Below are 23,759 nucleotides of genomic sequence, written 5' to 3'. Positions count from 1 at the left end.
TGATGAAATGTATGACGAGATGTTGTTGTTGTTGTGGTCTTCAGTCCTGAGACTGGTTTGATGCAGCTCTCCATGCTACTCTATCCTGTGCAAGCTTCTTCATCTCCCAGTACCTACTGCAACCTACATCCTTCTGAATCTGCTTAGTGTATTCATCTCTTGGTCTCCCTCTACGATTTTTACCCTCCACGCTGCCCTCCAATGCTAAATTTGTGATCCCTTGATGCCTCAAAACATGTCCTACCAACCGATCCCTTCTTCTGGTCAAGTTGTGCCACAAACTTCTCTTCTCCCCAATCCTATTCAATACCTCCTCATTAGTTACGTGATCTACCCACCTTATCTTCAGCATTCTTCTGTATCACCACATTTCGAAAGCTTCTATTCTCTTCTTGTCCAAACTGGTTATCGTCCATGTTTCACTTCCATACATGGCTACACTCCATTCAAATACTTTCAGAAACGACTTCCTGACACTTAAATCTATACTCGATGTTAACAAATTTCTCTTCTTCAGAAACGCTTTCCTTGCCATTGCCAGTCTACATTTTATATCCTCTCTACTTCGACCATCATCAGTTATTTTACTCCCTAAATAGCAAAACTCCTTTACTACTTCAAGTGTCTCATTTCCTAATCTAATCCCCTCACCATCACCCGATTTAATTTGACTACATTCCATTATCCTCGTTTTGCTTTTGTTGATGTTCATCTTATATCCTCCTTTCAAAACACTGTTCATTCCGTTCAACTGCTCTTCCAAGTCCTTTGCTGTCTCTGACAGAATTACAATGTCATCGGCGAACCTCAAAGTTTTTACTTCTTCTCCATGAATTTTAATACCTACTCCGAATTTTTCTTTTGTTTCCTTTACTGCTTGCTCAATATACAGATTGAATAACATCGGGGAGAGGCTACAACCCTGTCTCACTCCTTTCCCAACCACTGCTTCCCTTTCATGCCCCTCGACTCTTATAACTGCCATCTGGTTTCTGTACAAATTGTAAATAGCCTTTCGCTCCCTGTATTTTACCCCTGCCACCTTCAGAACTTGAAAGAGAGTATTCCAGTTAACGTTGTCAAAAGCTTTCTCTAAGTCTACAAATGCTAGAAACGTAGGTTTGCCTTTTCTTAATCTTTCTTCTAAGATAAGTCGTAAGGTTAGTATTGCCTCACGTGTTCCAACATTTCTACGGAATCCAAACTGATCTTCCCCGAGGTCCGCTTCTACCAGTTTTTCCATTCGATAAATTATTCAGGTAGTGAAGGGAGACAAAAATTTAATAGTCATGGGTGACTGGAATTCGTCAGTAGGAAAAGGGAGAGAAGGAAACATAGTAGGTGAATATGGATTGGGGGGAAGAAATGAAAGAGGAAGCCGCCTTGTAGAATTTTGCACAGAGCATAACTTAATCATAGCTAACACTTGGTTCAAGAATCATAAAAGAAAGTTGTATACCTGGAAGAATCCTGGAGATACTAAAAGGTATCGGATAGATTATATAATGGTAAGACAGAGATTTAGGAACCAGGTTTTAAATTGTAAGACATTTCCAGGGGCAGATGTGGATTCTGACCACAATCTATTGGTTATGAACTGCAGATTGAAACTGAAGAAACTGCAAAAAGGTGGGAATTTAAGGATATGGGACCTGGATAAACTGAAAGAACCAGAGGTTGTAGAGAGTTTCAGGGAGAGCATAAGGGAACAATTGACAGGAATGGGGGAAAGAAATACAGTAGAAGAAGAATGGGTAGCTCTGAGGGATGAAGTAGTGAAGGCAGCAGAGGATCAAGTAGGTAAAAAGATGAGGGCTCTTAGAAATCCTTGGGTAACAGAAGAAATATTGAATTTAATTGATGAAAGGAGAAAATATAAAAATGCAGTAAATGAAGCAGGCAAAAAGGAATATAAACGTCTCAAAAATGAGATCGACAGGAAGTGCAAAATGGCTAAGCAGGGATGGCTCGAGGACAAACGTAAGGATGTAGAGGCTTGTCTCACTATGGGTAAGATAGATACTGCCTACAGGAAAATTAAAGAGACCTTTGTAGAGAAGAGAACCACTTGTATGAATATCAAGAGCTCAGATGGCAACCCAGTTCTAAGCTAAGAAGGGAAGGCAGAAAGGTGGAAGGAGTATATAGAGGGTTTATACAAGGGCGATGTACTTGAGGACAATATTATGGAAATGGAAGAGGATGTAGATGAAGATGAAATGGGAGATAAGATACTGCGTGAAGAGTTTGACAGAGCACTGAAAGACATGAGTCAAAACAAGGCCCCGGGTGTAGACAACATTCCATTAGAACTACTGATGGCCTTGGGAGAGCCAGTCATGACAAAACTCTACCATCTGGTGAGCAAGATGTATGAGACAGGCGAAATACCCACAGACTTCAAGAAGAATAAAGTAATTCCAATCCCAAAGAAAGCAGGTGTTGACAGATGTGAAAATTACCAAACTATCAGTTTAATAAGTCACAGCTGCAAAATACTAACGCGAATTCTTTACAGACGAATGGAAAAACTGGTAGAAGCGGACCTCGGGGAAGATCAGTTTGGATTCCGTAGAAATGTTGGAACACGTGAGGCAATATTAACCTTACGACTTATCTTAGAAGAAAGATTTAGAAAAGGCAAACCTACATTTCTAGCATTTGTAGACTTAGAGAAAGCTTTTGACAACGTTAACTGGAATACCCTCTTTCAAGTTCTGAAGGTGGCAGGGGTAAAATACAAGGAGCGAAAGGCTATTTACAATTTGTACAGAAACCAGATGGCAGTTATAAGAGTCGAGGGACATGAAAGGGAAGCAGAGGTTGGGAAGGGAGTGAGACAGGGTTGTAGCCTCTCCCCGATGTTATTCAATCTGTATATTGAGCAAGCAATAAAGGATACAAAAGAAACGTTCGGAGTAGCTATTAAAATTCATGAAGAAGAAATAAAAACTTTGAGGTTCCCTGATAACATTGTAATTCTGTCAGAGACAGCAAAGGACTTGGAAGAGCAGTTGAATGAAATGGACAGTGTCTTGAAAGGAGGATATAAGATGAACATCAACAAAAGCAAAACGAGGATAATGGAATGTAGTCAAATTAAATCGGGTGATGGTGAGGGGATTAGATTAGGAAATGAGACACTTAAAGTAGTAAAGGAGTTTTGCTATTTAGGGAGTAAAATAACTGATGATGGTCGAAGTAGAGTGGATATAAAATGTAGACTGGCAATGGCAAGGAAATCGTTTCTGAAGAAGAGAAATTTGTTAACATCGAGTATAGATTTAAGCGTTAGGAAGTCGTTTCTGAAAGTATTTGTATGGAGTGTAGCCATGTATGGAAGTGAAACATGGACGATAAATAGTTTGGACAAGAAGAGAATAGAAGCTTTCGAAATGCTGAAGATAAGGTGGGTAGATCACGTAACTAATGAGGAGGTATTGTATAGGATTGGGGAGAAGAGAAGTTTGTGGCACAACTTGACTAGAAGAAGGGATCGGTTGGCAGGACATGTCCTGAGGCATCAAGGGATCACAAATTTAGCATTGGAGGGCAGCGTGGAGGGTAAAAGTTGTAGAGGGAGACCAAGAGATCAATACACTAAGCAGATTCAGAAGGATGTAGGTTGCGGTAGGTACTGGGAGATGAAGAAGCTTGCACAGGATAGAGTAGCATGGAGAGCTGCATCAAACCAGTCTCAGGACTGAAGACCACAACAACAACATGCTTCCTAACACACATAAACCCAACCACCAAGGATATCTCATTGTGGCTGGTTACGTGCCCCCTCAGAGAGAATCTCTGCCCTTGTCAACCAACACCTACAGTATACTTTATGCAACCTACCCTCTTACATGAAGAGGACTAATTGTTTCCTGTACTGACTCTGCATTTCCATTTCCTTTACCACCCTACACACTGCTCATCATTGACAATGCCAGCTCCCACTCCAATAACGTCCCCAGTGCCCTTTCCTTGCTTCTAATGAACAATATGTTTCCCAAGTCCGACTGACTCTGAACTTAGAAGCTGCTTCCTGTACGCCATGACCAGTTGTATCATCATCCACAATTACTTCTTATTTGAAGGCAACACCTACAAACAAATCTATGGTACAGCAATGAGTGACCACATGATGCCAACCTATTCATGTGCCTTCTCTCCAACACATACCCTGATCTCAGTGCAAGACCTGTTGCCCCCCAGTCCTCTCATGGGCATCTCGTATCCGATCAAAGGCAGGGCCACTTGTAAAAGCAGCCTTGTGATCTACCGGCTTAGCTGCGACCACGGTGCTGCATTCTACATGAGAATGACCACTAACAAGCTGTCTGTCCATATGAATGACCCACCGTACTGTGGTCAAGAGACATCTGGACCCCCCATTTGCTGAGCATGCCTCTCAGCACTAATTTCTCAACTTAAATGAGCATGTCACAGCCCATGATTACCAGATTTGCTGTATTGCCCATGTGGGAACCATCTCTGCAATATATCCTCCCCCCCCCCCCCCTACCCCAGCCTTCAGTAGTCCCTGTTCACCACCTACCAGTCCACTTCCCTGCTGTCCCACTCTAGCCCTACTCATGTCTTCTGTCCTGCCAGTGCACATTCATAGTATTTTCCCCTTCTTTATTTCCTTCCTTTCTCCTCCCCCTCTCCCCAGCACTTCCTTTTGATGCTGCAACTAGCTGCCCACTATCCTGTCCCCATCATATCCATATGTTCTCCCACAGGCAGCAATAGCTTCTTTGCCCACCTCTACCCTGCTACCCCCCCCCCCCCCACACCTCTTCCCTACCCCCAACCCTCCCCAACCCCCACCCCCCCCCCACCCAATCCTGCATAGAATAGATAGCTTCTCACCTCAGATGCAGTCTCAATTGGGTATTGTTGCCCAGTGACAGGAGTGATCATGTTCATGTGAGCTGAAACGTGTGTGTGTGTGTGTCTTTTATTTTGTCTGAGTTTTTGTCTTATTAAGAACTTAATCTGATTGCTAAATAATAGCAGTTGTTGTTCAGTGTGCCTGTCTGCCACTCATTGCCTCCTCTTTGTGGTTAGTGGCAGTCTATCTTTTTCATATTGTTGTTGTTCTACTCATCCAGTAAGTCTCCAGTTACCTGGGGTTCTGGGTGACTTTTCTAAACTGTTCCTCTTTCGCTAAAACCTCTCCAGCCCTTTTCCTTCACCCCTCTCCATTCCCCTTCAACTCTTCTACCAGAAGGAGGAGCCACTGGCTCTGATAGCTTGTAAAAGTTAAATCCTTTTGTGTGTGTTCCCCTGCCGCCACTTGGTGTGTGTGTGTATATGTGTATGTGTGTATATATTTGTGGTTTTTGGATTTTTGGTATGTGTAGAATTACCGTTTTATTCTTGTATTCACAGAGCAACCAGAGAGTGGAAATATTGTCATGGAGTAATGGTGATCTTGTTCAGACTCATTCACTCCGTGCTCACACAAGAGTAATTAGTGATCTCAACTGGCACCGTTTTGATCCCAATTTATTGGCCAGCTGTTCAATTGATACCTTCATTCACATTTGGGATGTGAGAGATCAGAGGCGACCTGCCCTATCTTTATCAGCTGTGGGTAAGTATTTCTTGTGACTCTTATATTATTCCTTGCAAACAGAGGAGAGTCATAGTTGGCTAATACCAATATGATACATTTTACAGTTAAAGAAAATAAGCAAAAAATACCTATCACAGACCCCTTCTCTACATCAAAGAGAAACATAAAAGACTACAGGGGTAGCCAAAATACAAAATCAAATTAAAAATGATCTAGGCATTACTTGGTCTGAAGAATAAACAAAGATAGACAGTGGAAAAATCTGATAGTCTACTTAGTATGCATAGCCTTGATTTTCGTGTCCTAGGTTCTCCGGAAAAATTCTAAATGCACCACCTGACTTTTGTTAAATTGTGTTATTATATCATAATTTCAATTTTGTACACAAATATTTGACAAAACAAATGAGAAAAATATGATACATTTTATTTTATATTAATTTTGGTACAGTATAGCTTAAAATTTTATAAATTTGAGCAATACCAAATGAACAGCCCAGTTTTCCCAATTATGGTGCACCTTCACTTATCTGTTAAGTTTTCGATTAGTTAACTGTGATGAAGTAACGGTTGAGTTTATAGAAGTGCTACACAACGTTGATATCAGCTTTTACCTAGTAAATGTGAGTTGTACCACCACTCTCTAACATTCAGTTGTTGTTGTTGTTGTTGTTGTTGTGGTCTTCAGTCCAGAGACTGGATTGATGAAGCTCTCCATGCTCTTCTATCCTGTGCAAGCTTCTTCATCCCCAAGTAACTACTGCACCCTACATCCTATTGAATCTGCTTAGTGTATTCATCTCTTGGTCTCCTTCTACGATTTTTATCCCCCAAGCTGTCCTCCAATACTAAATTGGTGATCCCTTGATGCCTCAGAACATGTCGTACCAAACGATCCCTTCTTCTATTCAAGTTGTGCCACAAATTCCCCTTCTCCTCAATTCTATTCAGTACCTCATTATTAGTTACGTGATCTACCCACCTGATCTTCAGCATTCTTCTATAGCACCACATTTCGAAAGCTTCTACTCTCTTCTTGTCTAAACTATTTAGCATCCATGTTTTACATCCTAACATGGCTTCACTCCATACAAATACTTTTAGAAAAGACTTCCTGACACTTAAATCTATACTCGATGTTAACAAATTTCTCTTCTTCAGAAACACTTTCCCTGCCATTGCCATTCTACATTTTATATCCTCTCTGCTTCATCCATCATCAGTGATTTTACTCCCCAAATAGCAAAACTCCTTTACTACTTTAAGTGTCTCATTTCCTAATCTTAATTCCCTCCGGATCACCTGATTTAATTAGACTACATACCATTATCCTCATTTTGCTGCTGTTGATGTTCATCTTATATCCTCCTTTCAAAGCACTGTCCGTTCCGATCAACTGCTCTTCCAAGTCCTTCACTGTCTCTTACAGAATTTAAATTTCATCAGCAAATCTCAAAATTTTTGTTTCTTCTCCATGGATTTTAATTCCTACTCCAAATTTTTCTTTTCTTTCCTTTACTGCTTGCTCAATATATAGATTGAATAACATTGGGGATAGGCTACAACCCTGTCTCACTCCCTTCCCAACCACTGCTTCCCTTTCATGCCCCTCGATTCTTATAACTGCCATCTGGTTTCTGTACAAATTGTAAATAGGCTTTTGCCCTCTGTATTTGATATCCATCACTTTCAGAATTTGAAAGAGAGTAGTATTCCAGTGAACATTGTCAAAAGCTTTCTCTAAGTCTACAAATGTTGTAAATGTAAGTTTTTTCTTGCTTAATCTATCTTCTAATATAAGTCGTAGGGTCAGTATTGCCTTGTGTGCTCCAAAATTTCTGCGGAATCCAAACTGATCTTCCCAAGGTCGGCTTCTACTGGTTTTTCCATTTTTCTGTAAAGAATCCGTGTTAGTATTTTGCTGCTGTGACTTATTAAGTTAATAGTTCGGTAATGTTCACACCTGTCAACTTTGCTTTCTTTGGGATTGGAATTATTATATTCTTCTTGAAGTCTTGAGGGTATTTCGCCTGTCTCATACATCTTGCTCACCAGATGGTAGAGTTTTGTTAGGGCGGGCTCTCCCAAGGCTATCAGTAGTTCTAATGGAATATTGTCTACTCCCGGGGGCTTGTTTTGACTTAGGTCATTCAGTGCTCTGTCAAATTCTTCATGCAGTATCATATCTCCCACTTCATGTTCATCTACTTCCTCTTCCATTTCCCTCAAGTACAATACCCATGTATAGACCCTCTATATACTTCTTCCACCTTTGTGTGCTCCGTTCTTTGCTTAGGTTGTGTTTTTCATCTCAGCTCTTGATATTCATGCAGGTGGTTCTCTTTTCTCCAAAGGTGTCTTTGATTTTCTTGTAGGCACTTATCTATCTTACTCTAGTGATATATGACTCTACATCCTTACATATGTCCTCTACCCATCCCTGCTTAGACTTTTTGCACATCCTGTCAATCTCATTTCGTATTCCTTTTTGCCTGCTTTATTTACTGCATTTTTGTATTTTCTCCTTGCATCCATTAAATTCAATATCTGTTCTGTTACCCAAGAATTTCTACTAGCCCTCATCTTTTTACTTACTTGATCCTCTACTGCCTTCACTATTTCATCTCTCAAAGCTACCCATTCTTCTTTTACTGTATTTCTTTTTCCTGTGCTTGTCAATTGTTACCTAATGCTCTCTCTGAAACTCTCTACAACCTCTGGTTCTTTCAGTTTATCCAGGTCCCATCTTCTTAAATTCCTACCTGTTTGCTGTTTCTTCAGTTTTAATCTACAGTTCATAACCAATAGATTGTGGTCAGAATCCACACCTGCCCCTGGAAATGTCTTACAATTTAAAACTTGGTTCCTATATCTCTGTCTTACTATTATGTAATATATCTGAAATGTTTCAGTGTCTACAGGCCTCTTCCACGTATACAATCTTCTTTTGTGATTCTTAAACCAAGTGTTAGCTATGGTTAAGTTATGCTCTGAGCAAAATTCTACCAGGCGGCTTCTTCTTTCATTCCTTACCCCCATTCAGTATTCACCTACTGCTTTTCCTTCTCTCCCCTTTCCTACTATCGAATTCCAGTCCCCCATGAATATTAAATTTTCATCTCCTTTCACTATCTGAATAATTTCTTTTGTCCCATCATACATTTATTCAATCCCTCCGTCGTCTGCGGAGCTAATTGGCGTATAAACTTGTACTCTTGTGGTAGGCGTGGGCTTCGTGTCTATCGTGGCTACAATAATGGATTCATTATGCTGTTTGTAGTAGCTGACGTGCGCTCCTACTTTTTTTATTCTTTATTAAACCTACTCCTGCATTACTCCTATTTGATTTTGTGTTTATAACTCTGCAATCACCTGACCAGAAGTCTTGTTCCTCTTGCCACCGAACTTCACTTATTCCCACTATATCTAACTTCAACTTATCCATTTCCCTTTTTAAATTTTGTAACCTACCTGCTCGATTAAGGGATCTGACATTCCACGCTCCGATCTGTAGAATGCCAGTTTTCTTTCTCCTGATAACGGCATCCTTCTGTGTAGTCCCTGCCCGGAGATCCAAATGGGGGATTATTTTACCTCCGGAGCATTTTGCCTAAGAGGATGCCATCATCATTTAACCATACAACAAAGCTGCATACCCTCGGGAAAAATTATGCCTGTGTTTTCCCCCTTGCTTTCAGCCATTCACAGTACCAGCACAGCAAGGCCGTTTTGGTTAATGTTACAAGGCCAGATCAGTCAATCATCCAGACTGTTGCCTCTGCAACTTCTCAAAAGACTGCTGCCCCTTTTCAGGAACCATAAATTTGTCTGGTCTCTCAACAGGTGCCCCTCTATTGTGGTTGCAGCTATGGTATGGCTATCTGTATCGCTGAGGCACGCAAGCCGCCCCACCAACGGCAAGCTCCATGGTTCATGGGGAGGGCGGGGGAGGAGGGGGGGGGGCAGCTCGGTAGTAACTCATGCTCTCTATAGTAGACATTATTTTTACTTTTAGTGTTGTGGTTTCTGTTTGCTCAGTTCATCCTCAGTATTAACAACAAATACGATTATGTTTTGCCATGTAAGTTTAAGTTTTCTGAGGCTCTGAGAAGTTTTGTGCAAGATGTTCGTACAGAATGTTACTGCATTCCTTTTTAGAATAAATACATTTCTGACCGTATCTGCAATGCTCCAAAAGATCATGCCATAAGACATTATTGAATGAAAATATGCTGCTAATCTCATCCCCACGTAAACACAGTGAGAGAGATTTTTTTAAGTATATTGAGCAATACTCAAAGTCTCTCTCTCTCTCTCTCTCTCTCTCTCTCTCTCTCTCTCTCTCTCTCTCTCTGTAAAACACTAAAACACACACACACACACACACACACACACACACTCACACTACACTAACCTTTTCGCCGTGACTTCGCTCCCATGTGTGTTCCACAATAATATTGCACACACCTCTTCCCCTTTCCCTGTGTCCACCTCTTCCTCCCCCCATCTCCGTCCACCTTCTCCTCCCACCTCTATTTGTCCACGTGCGCTGTTCGTGATCTAGTGGCTAGCATTGCTGTCTCTCGGTCAGGGGGTCCTGGTTTCGATTCCCGGCTGGTTTGGGGATTTTCTCCATCCTGGGTCTGGATGTTCGTGTTGCCCTCATCATTCGGGAAAGTGGTGAGACTGAACAGTGAAAATATTGGGCATTTATACAGGTGCAAATGACCACGCAGTTAAGCGTCCCGCAAAACAAATATCATCATCATTGTCCTCATCATCTATTTATCCATCTCCTCCTGCCCATTCTATCCTCCCCCCCTCTCTCTCTCTCTGCCCATCTCCTACCCACCTTCTCTGTCCTTCACCCCATCAACTCCTCCCCCTCCTCCTCCCTGTACCTCTCCCCCTCCATGGCCCCCTCCATGTCCATATCCACATCCATGTCCATCTCCATCTCCATCACCTCCTCCCATCTCTGCCTATTTACTCTACTTTCCAGTCCATCTCCTCCTCCCATCTCCATCCATCTGCTCCTCTTCCCTCCCATCTCCTCCTCACATATCCTCTGATCCACATCTCTTTGCCCATACCCTATCCTATTGCCCTCTGTCCTTCCCCCCTTGCCTCCAACTCTCATTCCCTCTCCTCCTGCCCCCTCTCCCCATTCATAGCCTCCTGTTCCCTCTCTCTGACCATCCCCTCCTCTGTCCATCTCAGCCTTGCCCAACCACAAAACATAAAACACACTGATGAAGCAAGCCGATACTGCTCCCACAACATATCTGTCATCCAGACAAACTTTTGCCCATATCTCTGTTCTTATAGGAGCTGGTACTTGTGAAATTTGCTTTTTATGTGCCAAATTTGGTTGAAATCTATACCCCCATCCCCCTTCTTCCTTACTTTGGTTTGCACATTTGCACACACTTTTAAAACTTTGTGTACTCTGCAGCTACTTTTACATTAATTCCCTGCAAGCCATTTTTTAATGTTGTTGTTGTTGTGGTCCTCAGTCCTGAGACTGGTTTGATGCAGCTCTCCATGCTACTCTATCCTGAGCAAGCTTCTTCATCTCCCAGTACCTACTGCAACCTACATCCTTCTGAATCTGCTTAGTGTATTCATCTCTTGGTCTCCCTCTACGATTTTTACCCTCCACGCTGCCCTCCAATGCTAAATTTGTGATCCCTTGATGCCTCAAAACATGTCCTACCAACCAATCCCTTCTTCTAGTCAAGTTGTGCCACAAACTTCTCTTCTCCCCAATCCTATTCAATACCTCCTCATTAGTTACATGATCTACCCACCTTATCTTCAGCATTCTTCTGTAGCACCACATTTCGAAAGCTTCTATTCTCTTCTTGTCCAAACTGGTTATCGTCCATGTTTCACTTCCATACATGGCTACACTCCATACAAATACTTTCAGAAACGACTTCCTGACACTTAAATCTATACTAGATGTTAACAAATTTCTCTTCTTCAGAAACGATTTCCTTGCCATTGCCAGTCTACATTTTATATCCTCTCTACTTCGACCATCATCAGTTATTTTACTCCCTAAATAGCAAAACTCCTTTACTACTTTAAGTGTCTCATTTCCTAATCTAATCCCCTCACCATCACCCGATTTAATTTGACTACATTCCATTATCCTCGTTTTGCTTTTGTTGATGTTCATCTTATATCCTCCTTTCAAGACACTATCCATTCCGTTCAACTGCTCTTCCAAGTCCTTTGCTGTCTCTGACAGAATTACAATGTCATTGGCGAACCTCAAAGTTTTTACTTCTTCTCCATGAATTTTAATACCTACTCCGAATTTTTCTTTTGTTTCCTTTACTGCTTGCTCAATATACAGATTGAATAACATCAGGGAGAGGCTACATCCCTGTCTCACTCCTTTCCCAACCACTGCTTCCCTTTATGCCCCTCGACTCTTATAACTGGCATCTGGTTTCTGTACAAATTGTAAATAGCCTTTCGCTCCTCGTATTTTACCCCTGCCACCTTCAGAGTTTGAAAGAGAGTATTCCAGTTAACGTTGTCAAAAGCTTTCTCGAAGTCTACAAATGCTAGAAACGTAGGTTTGCCTTTTCTTAATCTTTCTTCTAAGATAAGTCGTAAGGTTAATATTGCCTCACGTGTTCCAACATTTCTACGGAATCCAAACTGATCTTCCCCGAGGTCCGCTTCTACCAGTTTTTCCATTCGTCTGTAAAGAATTCGCGTTAGTATTTTGCAGCTGTGACTTATTAAACTGATAGTTTGGTAATTTTCACATCTGTCAACACCTGCTTTCTTTGGGATTGGAATTATTATATTCTTCTTGAAGTCTGTGGGTATTTCGCCTGTCTCATACATCTTGCTCACCAGATGGTAGAGTTTTGTCATGACTGGCTCTCCCAAGGCCATCATTAGTTCTAATGGAATGTTGTCTACTCCCAGAGCCTTGTTTCGACTCAGGTCTTTCAGTGCTCTGTCAAACTCTTCACGCAGTATCTTAACCCCCATTTCATCTTCATCTACATCCTCTTCCATTTCCATAATATTGTCCTCAAGTACATCGCCCTTGTATAAACCCTCTATATACTCCTTCCACCTTTCTGCCTTCCCTTCTTAGCTTAGAACTGGGTTGCCATCTGAGCTCTTGATATTCCTACAAGTGGTTCTCTTCTCTCCAAAGGTCTCTTTAATTTTCCTGTAGGCAGTATCTATCTTACCCATAGTGAGACAAGCCTCTACATCCTTACATTTGTCCTCTAGCCATCCCTGCTTAGCCATTTTGCACTTCCTGTCGATCTCATTTTTGAGACGTTTGTATTCCTTTTTGCCTGCTTCATTTACTGCATTTTTATATTTTCTCCTTTCATCAATTAAATTCAATATTTCTTCTGTTACCCAAGGATTTCTATTAGCCCTCGTCTTTTTACCTACTTGATCCTCTGCTGCCTTCACTACTTCATCCCTCAGAGCTACCCATTCTTCTTCTACTGTATTTCTTTCCCCCATTCCTGTCAATTGTTCCCTTATGCTCTCCCTGAAACTCTCTACAACCTCTGGTTCTTTCAGTTTATCCAGGTCCCATCTCCTTAAATTCCCACCTTTTTGCAGTTTCTTCAGTTTCAATCTGCAGTTCATAACCAATAGATTGTGGTCAGAATCCACATCTGCCCCTGGAAATGTCTTACAATTTAAAACCTGGTTCCTAAATCTCTGTCTTACCATTATATAATCTATCTGATACCTTTTAGTATCTCCAGGATTCTTCCAGGTATACAACCTTCTTTTATGATTCTTGAACCAAGTGTTAGCTATGATTAAGTTATGCTCTGTGCAAAATTCTACAAGGCGGCTTCCTCTTTCATTTCTTCCCCCCAATCCATATTCACCTACTATGTTTCCTTCTCTCCCTTTTCCTACTGACGAATTCCAGTCACCCATGACCAATAAATTTTCGTCTCCCTTCACTACCTGAATAATTGTTTTTATCTTGTCATACATTTCATCAATTTCTTCATCATCTGCAGAGCTAGTTGGCATATAAACTTGTACTACTGTAGTAGGCATGGGCTTTGTGTCTATCTTGGCCACAATAATGCGTTCACTAAGCTGTTTGTAGTATCTAACCCGCACTCCTATTTTTTTATTCATTATGAAACCTACTCCTGCATTACCCCTATTTGATTTTGTATTTATAATCCTCTAATCACCTGACCAAAAGTCTTGTTTCTCCTGCCACCGAACTTCACTAATTCCCACTATATCTAACTTTAACCTATCCATTTCCCTTTTTAAATTTTCTAACCTACCTGCCCGATTAAGGGATCTGACATTCCACACTCCGATCCATAGAATGCCAGTTTTCTTTCTCCTGATAACGACGTCCTCTTGAGTAGTCCCCGCCCGGAGATCCGAATGGGGGACTATTTTACCTCCGGAATATTTTACCCAAGAGGACTCCATCATCATTTAACCATACAGTAAAGCTGCATGTCCTCGGGAAAAATTACGGCTGTAGTTTCCCCTTGCTTTCAGCCGTTCGCAGTACCAGCACAGCAAGGCCGTTTTGGTTAATGTTACAAGGCCAGATCAGTCAATCACCCAGACTGTTGCCCCTGCAACTACTGAAAAGGCTGCTGCCCCTCTTCAGGAACCACAAGTTTGTCTGGCCTCTCAAGAGATACCCCTCCGTTGTGGTTGCACCTACGGTACGGCCATCTGTATCGCTGAGGCACGCAAGCCTCCCCACCAATGGCAAGGTCCATGGTTCATGGGGGAAGCATTTTTTAATGTATTTCAGATATTACGTTGGATGCAATTATCTCTCTCTCTCTCTCTCTCTCACTCACACACACACACACACACACACACACACACACACACACCACACCACCACCACCACCATCCTTCCCTCCCTCTCTCCCTCCCTCCTCTGACATAGTTGGTTGTGTAGCTCATGTGATGGTACTAACTGTCTATTGTAAGTTATGTGAAGATAGTAGTTTAATTGTGTAATAATATATTTTAGCGGGGGCGTCACAAGTGAGATGGAATCGTCTGTCCAGATATCTCCTTGCCACTGCACATGACGGCGATGTCAAGTTATGGGACCAAAGAAAAGGAACAGCACCTGTGCAGTACATTGCTGCTCATTTATCAAAGGTTTCTTTTCTCATAATTGAAGCATTGGATTAAATTTTTCAGTCCATTCTAATCTGTTTTTCTAATAGCCATTGTTTTTGTAGATACATGGTTTGGATTGGAGCCCCAATCATGAAAATCAACTTGCCACATCCAGTCAAGACTGCACTGTGAAGTTTTTTGATATTACAAATCCTAGAAGAGCTGAAAATATCTTGACAACCTCTTCACCTGTATGGCGAGCTCGGTACACGGTAAGTTTAAACTTACAAATTTAATTTACGTAATTTACTAGTTTTTATGATTGTGTCAGAGCAGTGTCAGCTATATTAGCTGATTTCTTGGTCTTATACTAGTTATCATGGTGCATTGGTTTAGACCCTAGATTGATATTTTGGAGGATGATAATGTAAATTCCTACTGGGTCACAGAGATTTATATTTTCTACTCCAAGGTGAAAAAAGTCATGGGATAACAATATGTACTTACACAGATGACAGTAGTATTGTGTACACGAGGTATAAAAGGGCAGTGCATTGTACTCAGGTGATTCATGTGAAAAGATTTCCGATGTGATTATGGCCACACGGTAGAAATTAACAGACTTTGGACATGGAATGAAAGTTGAAGCTAGATGCACAGGACAGTCCATTTTGAAAATCATTAGAAGATTCAATATTCCAAGATCCACAGTGTCAGAAGTATGCCAAGACTGCCAATACCAAGAACAGTGACGTTTGTATAGAGTTGTCAGTGCTAACAGACAAACAACACTGCATGAAATAACTGCAGAAATCAATGTGGGATGTATGATCAATGTATCCGTTAAGGGCAGTATGGTGAAATTGGGCATTAATGGACTATGGCAGCAGACAACTGACATGAGTGCCTTTGCTAATGGCACAACAGTGCTTGCAATGCTTCTCTTGGACTTGTGACCAAATTGGTTGGACCCTAGACAACTGGAAAACTGGCCTGATGAGATGAGTCTCGATTTCAGTTGGGAAGAACTGACAGTAGGGTCCAAGTGTGGTGCAGACCCCACAAAGACATGGACCCAAGTTGTAAATGAGGCCCTGTGAAAACTCATGATAGCTGCATAATTGTGAGTGCTGTGTTTATATGGAATGAACTGGGTTCTGTGGTCCAATTGAATCACTCATTGACTGGAAATGGTAATATTCGAGTACTTGGAGACAATTTGCAACCATTCGTGAACTTCACGTTCTCAAAAAATGATGCATTTTTTATGGATGACACTGCACCATGTCTTCAGGCCACAATTGTTTGAATTTGGTTTGAAGAACATTGTGGACAATGCGTGTGCCTGACACGAATCCCATGAAATATTTATGGGACATAATCGAGAGGTCAGTTGCTACACAAAGTCTGCACTGACAACCCTTCTGCAGTTATGGATGACTACGGAGGCAGCATGGTTCAATATTTCTGCAGTGGACTTGTTGAGTCCATGCCACATTGAGTTGCTGCACTATGCCAGGCAAAAGGAGGTCCGACACGGTATTAGGAGGTATCACGTGACTTTTATCACCTCAGTATATGATTTCCCTTTTAATCTGCAAGTGCTAGCATATGGAGATGATATGACAGCTACATCAGAGTCAGAAAAAGAAATGATAAAAACTGTGAAGGACCTGAGCAGTAGTGCAAGTAATGTGGGCTTGAGAATCAACTCAGAAAAGATAGAAGGGATGGAACCAAGCAGAAGGATGAACTACAACATGACTGTTGATTTACAAGTTGAAGAGATGAAGTTTAAGATGGTTGGGAACTTTAAATACTTGGGATCATAATTCAGCCAGAGAAGTAATGTCCAGCTAAAAGCAAACCAACAAATTGTTAATGCTTTCACATTGTATAAGTGCCTAAAACCTATCATGAAATCAAGGGTAATCTCAACAAAAGTTAAAATAACAGTATACAATACAATAATTGCCCCAATGCTGTTATCTGGCATAATAACATTGAATAACATCAAGAGTGATACAGAAAAACTGATTGTGTTTGAGAAAAAGATCATGGGAAAGAATTTTGGGCCAATGAAGGAAGAAAAAGAATGGAGGAAAATGATGTGATGAATCAGTCTGATGTTCTACAAAAAGCAAAGTTTAGGTGACTAAAATGGGCTGGACATGTTGCAAGAATGACAGATGATGTTATTCCACAAATAGTGTTGGTAGAAACACTAGACGAAAAGCACCTGTGGGGCAGACCAATCAAGAACAAGTTGGGAGGATGGACTACAGGAATACTTCCAACAGCTAGATTTCACAGAAAATGATCTTCAAGGTCCCTCACCACCGGTTAAGTAAGTATGGTTTTTCTGAATTACAAAAGGCAAATATTCCCTTTTTGAGGCATGTTCCCTTTTTGAAAGCAGTTGATTTATCCACTACTGGCTTGCTAGGCCTATCGCAGCTTCACCAGAGCCCCGTTAGCCGTCACGTTTCAGACGAGACAGATTGCGAAATGTGTATGTGAGGGAAAGACTAAAGGAGGAACCAGTACAGGAGAGGATAGAAAAATCAAGACTGCATTGGTATGGACACATGAAGAGAATGGATGAGGGAAGAATTCCAAAGAGGATGTTTGATCTGCAACTGGAGGGGAAGAGGCCCAGAGGAAGACCAAGAGATAGATGGGTGAAGGGAGTGAAGGAATGTGTGACGAGAAGAGGAGAGAACTGGACGAAGGTGGAAGAGGGGGAATGGTGGAAAGACAGAACACGATGGAGAGGCTTGTGTTCCCGACAGACCCAGCCAGTGGCTGGAAACTGTCCAAGATGATGATGATGACAAAAGGCAAATACCACAATGGCTTCTTTTATAATGGAAAATACCAGAATAGTTTCATTTAAAATGGCAAATATGAGAATGGCTTTTTTTAAAACGGCTAATATGAGAATGGCTTCTTTTAAAATGGCAAATACCAGAGAGGCTTCTTTTAAAATGGCAAATACCAGAACAACTTTTTTTTTTAAATGGCACTTTTGATTTGATCATCTATTTAGTCCATCATTTTATGTATATTTTTAGAGGTCAGTCCAACATTCAAGAACAGAATAAGTTATTGATGTCCACCAAAATCTACACAAAGGTTGAGACAAACAAATGTGTCAAATTTCTGCAAATAAGCATAATAATTAATGAGTGAAATAGAAACCTTAAAAGGAAGCCTAATTCGCTACATAATTAATGAAAACAATCCACACAATGTCCAAAGATTCTATAAGTCCGTTAGGTCTTAGTAACTTGCCAGTTGTTGGCACACATTGAAAGCTTTGTGAAATGTAAGGTACTACCTGTATTTTGCAGTGTGGCTGATGACCAGTTTAACTCACAATACCTGCTTAAGTGGACTGGTCTGTGAATACCTGTGGAAACCTTGAAAAAATTGTCAGTTTTCTAAACAGTGTAAGAATAAGATTTGTAAGTCCACATAATACTTACCATCTTTTAAGACATCTTTTGGAAACATTTTTATGTGTGAACCCCAGCTTTAGCTGACACTTATTTTAATAGTATTTTTTTGTTGGAAGTGAAATAAACCATGCTAATTATTTGTGTGCATCATTACTCAAAATACAAACAAAGTAGAAAGTTTTTTTTCCTATCAATTCTTTACATTATTATTTTTAAAGCAGACTACTGAAAAAATGGTGCTGTTATAAATTATGGTACAAAACAATTTTAAGTATGATTATCAAAAATGCTGGAAATGAATTCAGGGTTTTTCTTCAAAAAAGCATTTTATATTTGAAGTTAAATCACAAGAGTAGTCAGCCTTTTAGTTAAGCATGTTTCAAGACAGTATACAAAATTTCAGCTCCCTTTCTTTAATAGTTTTTATCCAAAGCATACCAGAATATGAAATAATTTAGCTTTTGGGAAATTCAAGTTAAATAAAAAAATTGCTTTTTATATTAAACTTGCATGGTGCTGATGCATCCCAGGTCCATATTCACCTTGTTTCCTGTGTTGTTTTTCGTCCCTTCTCTTTTTCACACTTCTTCATATTCTTGCTTCTTTGGTGGCTTCCACCACCAATTTTTCTACCTTGAAGAGTGTCCTTTGGTCAGTGGCTATTAGAGCTCTATGCATATTTAGTCCACCAGATGTTCCCATCAGTTCTATAACATTAAGCCTTGACACTGCACTGTTGTAGAGACATAGAACAGCATCTAGCATACCTATTTTCAAAGTATTTAGTCCTACCAGAACAGTTTTTGGTATCTGTTCCCTTATAAAATTGTTGAAACTTTCATTTGGATTTTGAGTGCTACCATGTAAACATTTCTCTAATTATGTCATGTCACTTAGATCCCTATATATAAGTTTTATAACTTCCACAATAGCAAATGGCAAAGATTGTTTATGGTTGTAGGTCTCACCTTGAGTAACAGCTCTCCGGTAGCCACACCATGAATCACTGCCAGGTGGGCAAAGTGCATGACATGGGTTGTTATCTGTCATTTATGAAAGAAGGTATCCCACAATGCCTTTTTCATTCCCTCTTGATCATTTTTATTTTGTCTTATGGCTTGTCCATAATAATACTGCAGCATGTCTATTTTTTTGTCTGTAAGCTGACGACCGTCAGCTAATTTCTTTCCCTTCAAATTCCTCAGTCTTGTACCTAACCTTTTCTGGACATATCCAACACATTCCATTTTTTCAATTTTTGTGTGAGCATAAGGTATGGATTCACAAACTTTTTGGTACCCTTTTGAGTCTTCATCTCCTAGGTAAGAGGTATACATCACACCATATTTCTCCACTGACCTGTGAAATATCTTCACAACACTTTCAGATTCCATCCCTCCATTATAACCATAAAATTAATCAAACATTTATTATTTTAATTCCACTAGTACAGCCACGACTGTGCTTGGTAATAAATTCCATATCAGTGACTTTACCATTGGCCAAGGAGGTAGCTGTCACTACACCATTTAAGGAAATATGGCCTCTTCATTGCCTGGATGCATCCAGGGCTGTAGACATACATATATTGCTGTCATTCATGTCTACACTTTCCTGAACAGCATTTTTCATTCTATCATTTGCTACTCCTAAATCTGTAGAATACTTTTATTGTACCTGTCAAACCTTGTAGGGGGTGGTAAGTCCATAAGAGCACAGAAACTTTGTTCACTTCTGTACCCTTTGCCTATATATCTCATAGCATAAGCAAGTTTAACATTTGTGTTACACACTGTCTGTTTAGTTATGCCACAAGTATAACCATATTACCTTAAATCACAAAAATTACAAACAATTCTTAAATATGATGCACAACTTCTTCTAGCATGTATTTCTGCAACTACCTTCACACCACTATTGCCACGTTCCTTACACTGCAAAGCTTTATCTATTAGTTAGAGCAGAGAGTTCAACAATAACACAACCTGAATCAATAGTTGCTGTCTCTATATTATCCCGTGCGGTTAAAGGCGCTGCAGTCTGGAACCGCAAGACCGCTACGGTCGCAGGTTCGAATCCTGCCTCGGGCATGGATGTTCGTGATGTCCTTAGGTTAGTTAGGTTTAACTAGTTCTAAGTTCTAGGGGACTAATGACCTCAGCAGTTGAGTCCCATAGTGCTCAGAGCCATTTGAACCATTTTCTATATTATCAGCATTAATACTGTCAGGCCCATTGTCCAAATATTTCAGTTTTATCTTTGAAGCACTTGGAGGAGTTGAAGCTCATTCAAGTGTTGTATCACACTATATTTCAGTATTAGCAGAGTTAATCCGTTTGGTGAATTGATTTCCATAAAATTTGTGTTGTTTGACACTGAACTTCTTAATTCTTCCCCTTTGCTTTCAAGTGGAATAAGAATCTTAGGCACACAATAAGAAACTCACGCACACAATTACTTCACTCTAAACAAAATATTCGTACCAAACACAGCAAACAATGACTAAAGTCTCTGTATAAACAAAAGATAAGCAACTGTAGAGCTTCCACAGATTAACCAACTTAAGGGACTAAAAAGTCATAAAAATGAAACAAATGACAGCAAAACTTTATTTTTAACAGAGCTAGCTGACTGTTTAACATGGGGACATTGTGGTGCGTGCAGCCACTTTTAAATTCCTCTAATTTTGGTACTTTCTGTGGTCCATTTTCCTGGCAGTAAACTTTTTTGTGTTCAAAAACTACAGAGAATTTTGAAGATAAAAATTAAAAATATTAATTTTTTGACAGTTACTCACCTACATGTCCCCTACAATAAAAAGAAAGAAAAGGACACATTGCTACTCACCTTAAAGATGGCACATTTAGTTGCAGACTGGCACAACGAAAAGACTGTTAAACGCTGAGCTTCTGGCCAAAGCCTTGTTCAGAAAAGAAAATAAATCACACACATGTTCATGCAAGCAAGCACACCTCATGCATACATTACTGTTCTCTCTCATTACTGTAGCCTGAGTGTGATGGTGTCACGTTGAGTGGAAGCGATAATCTGGTGGGTGGGAGGGGATAGCAGGCTATGGATGGGTGGAGAGGAGTCAGCACAGCCTGACAGAGGATGCAGGGACTAGATGGTGGCCAGCCAAGGCTGCCTGTGTGGCGTTGGGAGGCTGTGGGGGTGGAAGGGGGGCAGGGAAGTGAAAAAGGGAGCAGCAGAGAGGGGAAAAGACCAGTGGCACTGGCGGAGACTGGAGCACAATGAGGGTGGGCGACCTGAAGTCGGAGGTGGTGATAGGACAGAGGGGCTGGGAACTGTTGGGTGGAGGGTATGGGGATGGTGGGCCTTGGTTGAGGCTGGGATGATTTAGGGAGCAGAGAATGTGCTTCAAGGATAACTCTATCTACACACTTCAGAGAACCTGGTGGTGGAGGGGAGGAGCCAAATGGCCCAGGTCGCGAAGCAGCCATTGAAATCAAGCATGCTATGTTCAGCTGTATGTTGTACTGCAGAATGGTCCACTCTACTCTTGACCACAGTTTTTTTAGTGGCCATTCATACTGGTGGACTGCTGGTTAGTAATTATGCCTATATAAAAAGCTGTGCAATGATTGCAGTGGAGCTAGTATATGACAAGGCAACTTTCACATATGACTCAGCCTGTAGTGGACTGTAGTAACCCTTGAGAGGACTGGAATAGGAAGTTCTGGTAGGGTAGATTGGGCAGATCTGGCGTGTGGGTCTTCCATGGGGTTATGATCCCTGTGGCAAGAGGTTGGAATTAAGAGAGGAAGTTGGAATTAAGAGAGGAAGTAGGACATTGTGGATGTTGGGTGGGTGATGGAAAACCAGTTTAGGAGGGGTGGGAGGATCTTGGGCAGGAAGTCCCTCATTTCCAGGCATGATGATAAATAATCAAAGCCTTGACAAAGGATGTGATGCAGTTGTTCCAGTCTGGGGTTATATTGAGTTACAAAGGGGGTGGTCCTTTGTAGCTGGTTCTTGAGGTGGCAGGAGAATCAGCTAAAAAAGTGCACCTGTGTTCATCATGCAGTACCAAAGATCCTTCCAACCCCTCCTAAAGTGGTGTTCCATTGCCCACCCAAACTCCACAACATCCTAGTCCATCCCTATTCCATTCCCAACCCAGTCCCTTGCCACAGGGATCACATCTCTGTAGAAGACCCAGGTTCAAGACCTGCTCAATTCACCCACCCAAAACTTCCTGTTACAGTCCTGTCACAGGGTTATCCTATTCAATCAGAGGTCAGGCCACCTGTGGTATGTCTATCAGGATGAAAGGCAACTGCCAAACTGTGGCCAAGTGAAAACTGGACCATTCTGTGGCACAACATGCAGTTGAACATAGCATGCTTGATTTCAGTGGCGACTTTACAACCTGGGCCATTTGGATTCTCCCTTCCACCACCAGGTTCTCCGAACTGCGCCGATGAGAGTTATCCTTACGACACATTCTCTGCTCCTGAAATCATCCTGGCATCAAACATGGTAACCTACTGTCCCCATATCCTCCACCCAACACTTTCCATCCCTTCTGTCCCATGAACTCCTTCCAGATCACATTCCCCACCATCATTGTGCTCCACTCCCTTCCAATGCCACCAGTCTTTTTCCCTCTCTGCTGCTCTCCCTTTCCATTCCAGCCCCCCCTCCTTCCACAGAGCCTCTCAATCCCACACAGGCAGCCTTGTCTGGCCACCAACTAGTACCTGCATGCTCTGTCAGTGAGTGCTGACTCCTTTCCCCCAACCCATACCCTGCTATCCCTCTCCCTTCCCTGCCCCACTCCAGATTGCTGCTTCCATTCAAAATGAACATTGCATTCCGACTACAGTGGCCAGAGAGAGTAGTCATGTATGTGTGAGATGTGCTTTATTGTGTAAGTGCGTTTTCTTCTCCCTTTCTTTTCTGAAGGTGGCTTTGGCTGAAGGTCCAGGATGTAACAATATTTTTGTTATGCCTGTCTGCAACTCAAATTGTCATCTTTATGGTCATTAGTAGTCTCTCCTCTTCATAACATTGTTGATATTCCAACTCGGACTTTCCACAATTTAAAAAGAAAGACGCTTAAGCCAATGACATATATTAGATGAAGTCATTTGAGGTGTGTTGACCAAGGGGCACAGAAATGGTTTTCTCTCTTTGTGAGTGTTTTATTATTTTCAATGTTTCTTAAAGGATATAAATTACAATCAATTGCATTTATCCTGCTCCTGTCTTTGACTGTATTATAGGTATTGTTAAAAGTTGCTCAAAACACTTGCTGATTACTGCCAGCCAGGATTCCAGCATGTGATAACCTGCTTTTGTGATGAGGATGTCTAAATATTTTCAGCTTGCCATTGCCTAGTCCTAAATCACCCAGATGCTCTTTCATTATTCCGAGTGAGTAACATTCAAGAAATCGTTTTCTGTTTACTTGCATCTGAAATCCTACCGTATTTTGAGATGAGTAATTCCAGTAATAATCTAGGGAGATTGTGTTCTCATTTGTGAAACTGCCAACAGAATTGATGTATAAAAGTAAAAGGAGTTTAAGATAACCACAGCCCCTGGGTTGTAAGTGAGGCTCTTGAATTC

At 41.1% G+C, this 23,759-nt stretch overlaps 1 protein-coding gene across 3 annotated transcripts in view; it reads left to right on the top strand.

Annotated features, from left to right (window-relative positions):
• LOC126262522 (GATOR complex protein WDR59) overlaps positions 1-23,759 on the top strand; it is a 299,723-nt gene that overhangs the window by 64,939 nt on the left and 211,025 nt on the right. For all 3 annotated transcript variants that reach the window (XM_049959194.1, XM_049959192.1, XM_049959195.1), the window contains exons 4-6: positions 5,389-5,593; positions 14,609-14,742; positions 14,826-14,975. In XM_049959194.1, the coding sequence (XP_049815151.1) occupies positions 5,389-5,593; positions 14,609-14,742; positions 14,826-14,975 (489 nt within the window). The remainder of the gene's footprint in view (positions 1-5,388; positions 5,594-14,608; positions 14,743-14,825; positions 14,976-23,759) is intronic.

The sequence above is a fragment of the Schistocerca nitens genome, chromosome 6 (assembly GCF_023898315.1).
Source record: "Schistocerca nitens isolate TAMUIC-IGC-003100 chromosome 6, iqSchNite1.1, whole genome shotgun sequence".
Classification (NCBI taxonomy): domain Eukaryota; kingdom Metazoa; phylum Arthropoda; class Insecta; order Orthoptera; family Acrididae; genus Schistocerca; species Schistocerca nitens.
The sequence above is the reverse complement of the archived record's forward strand: the minus strand, read 5'-3'. Positions and strand labels throughout refer to the sequence as shown.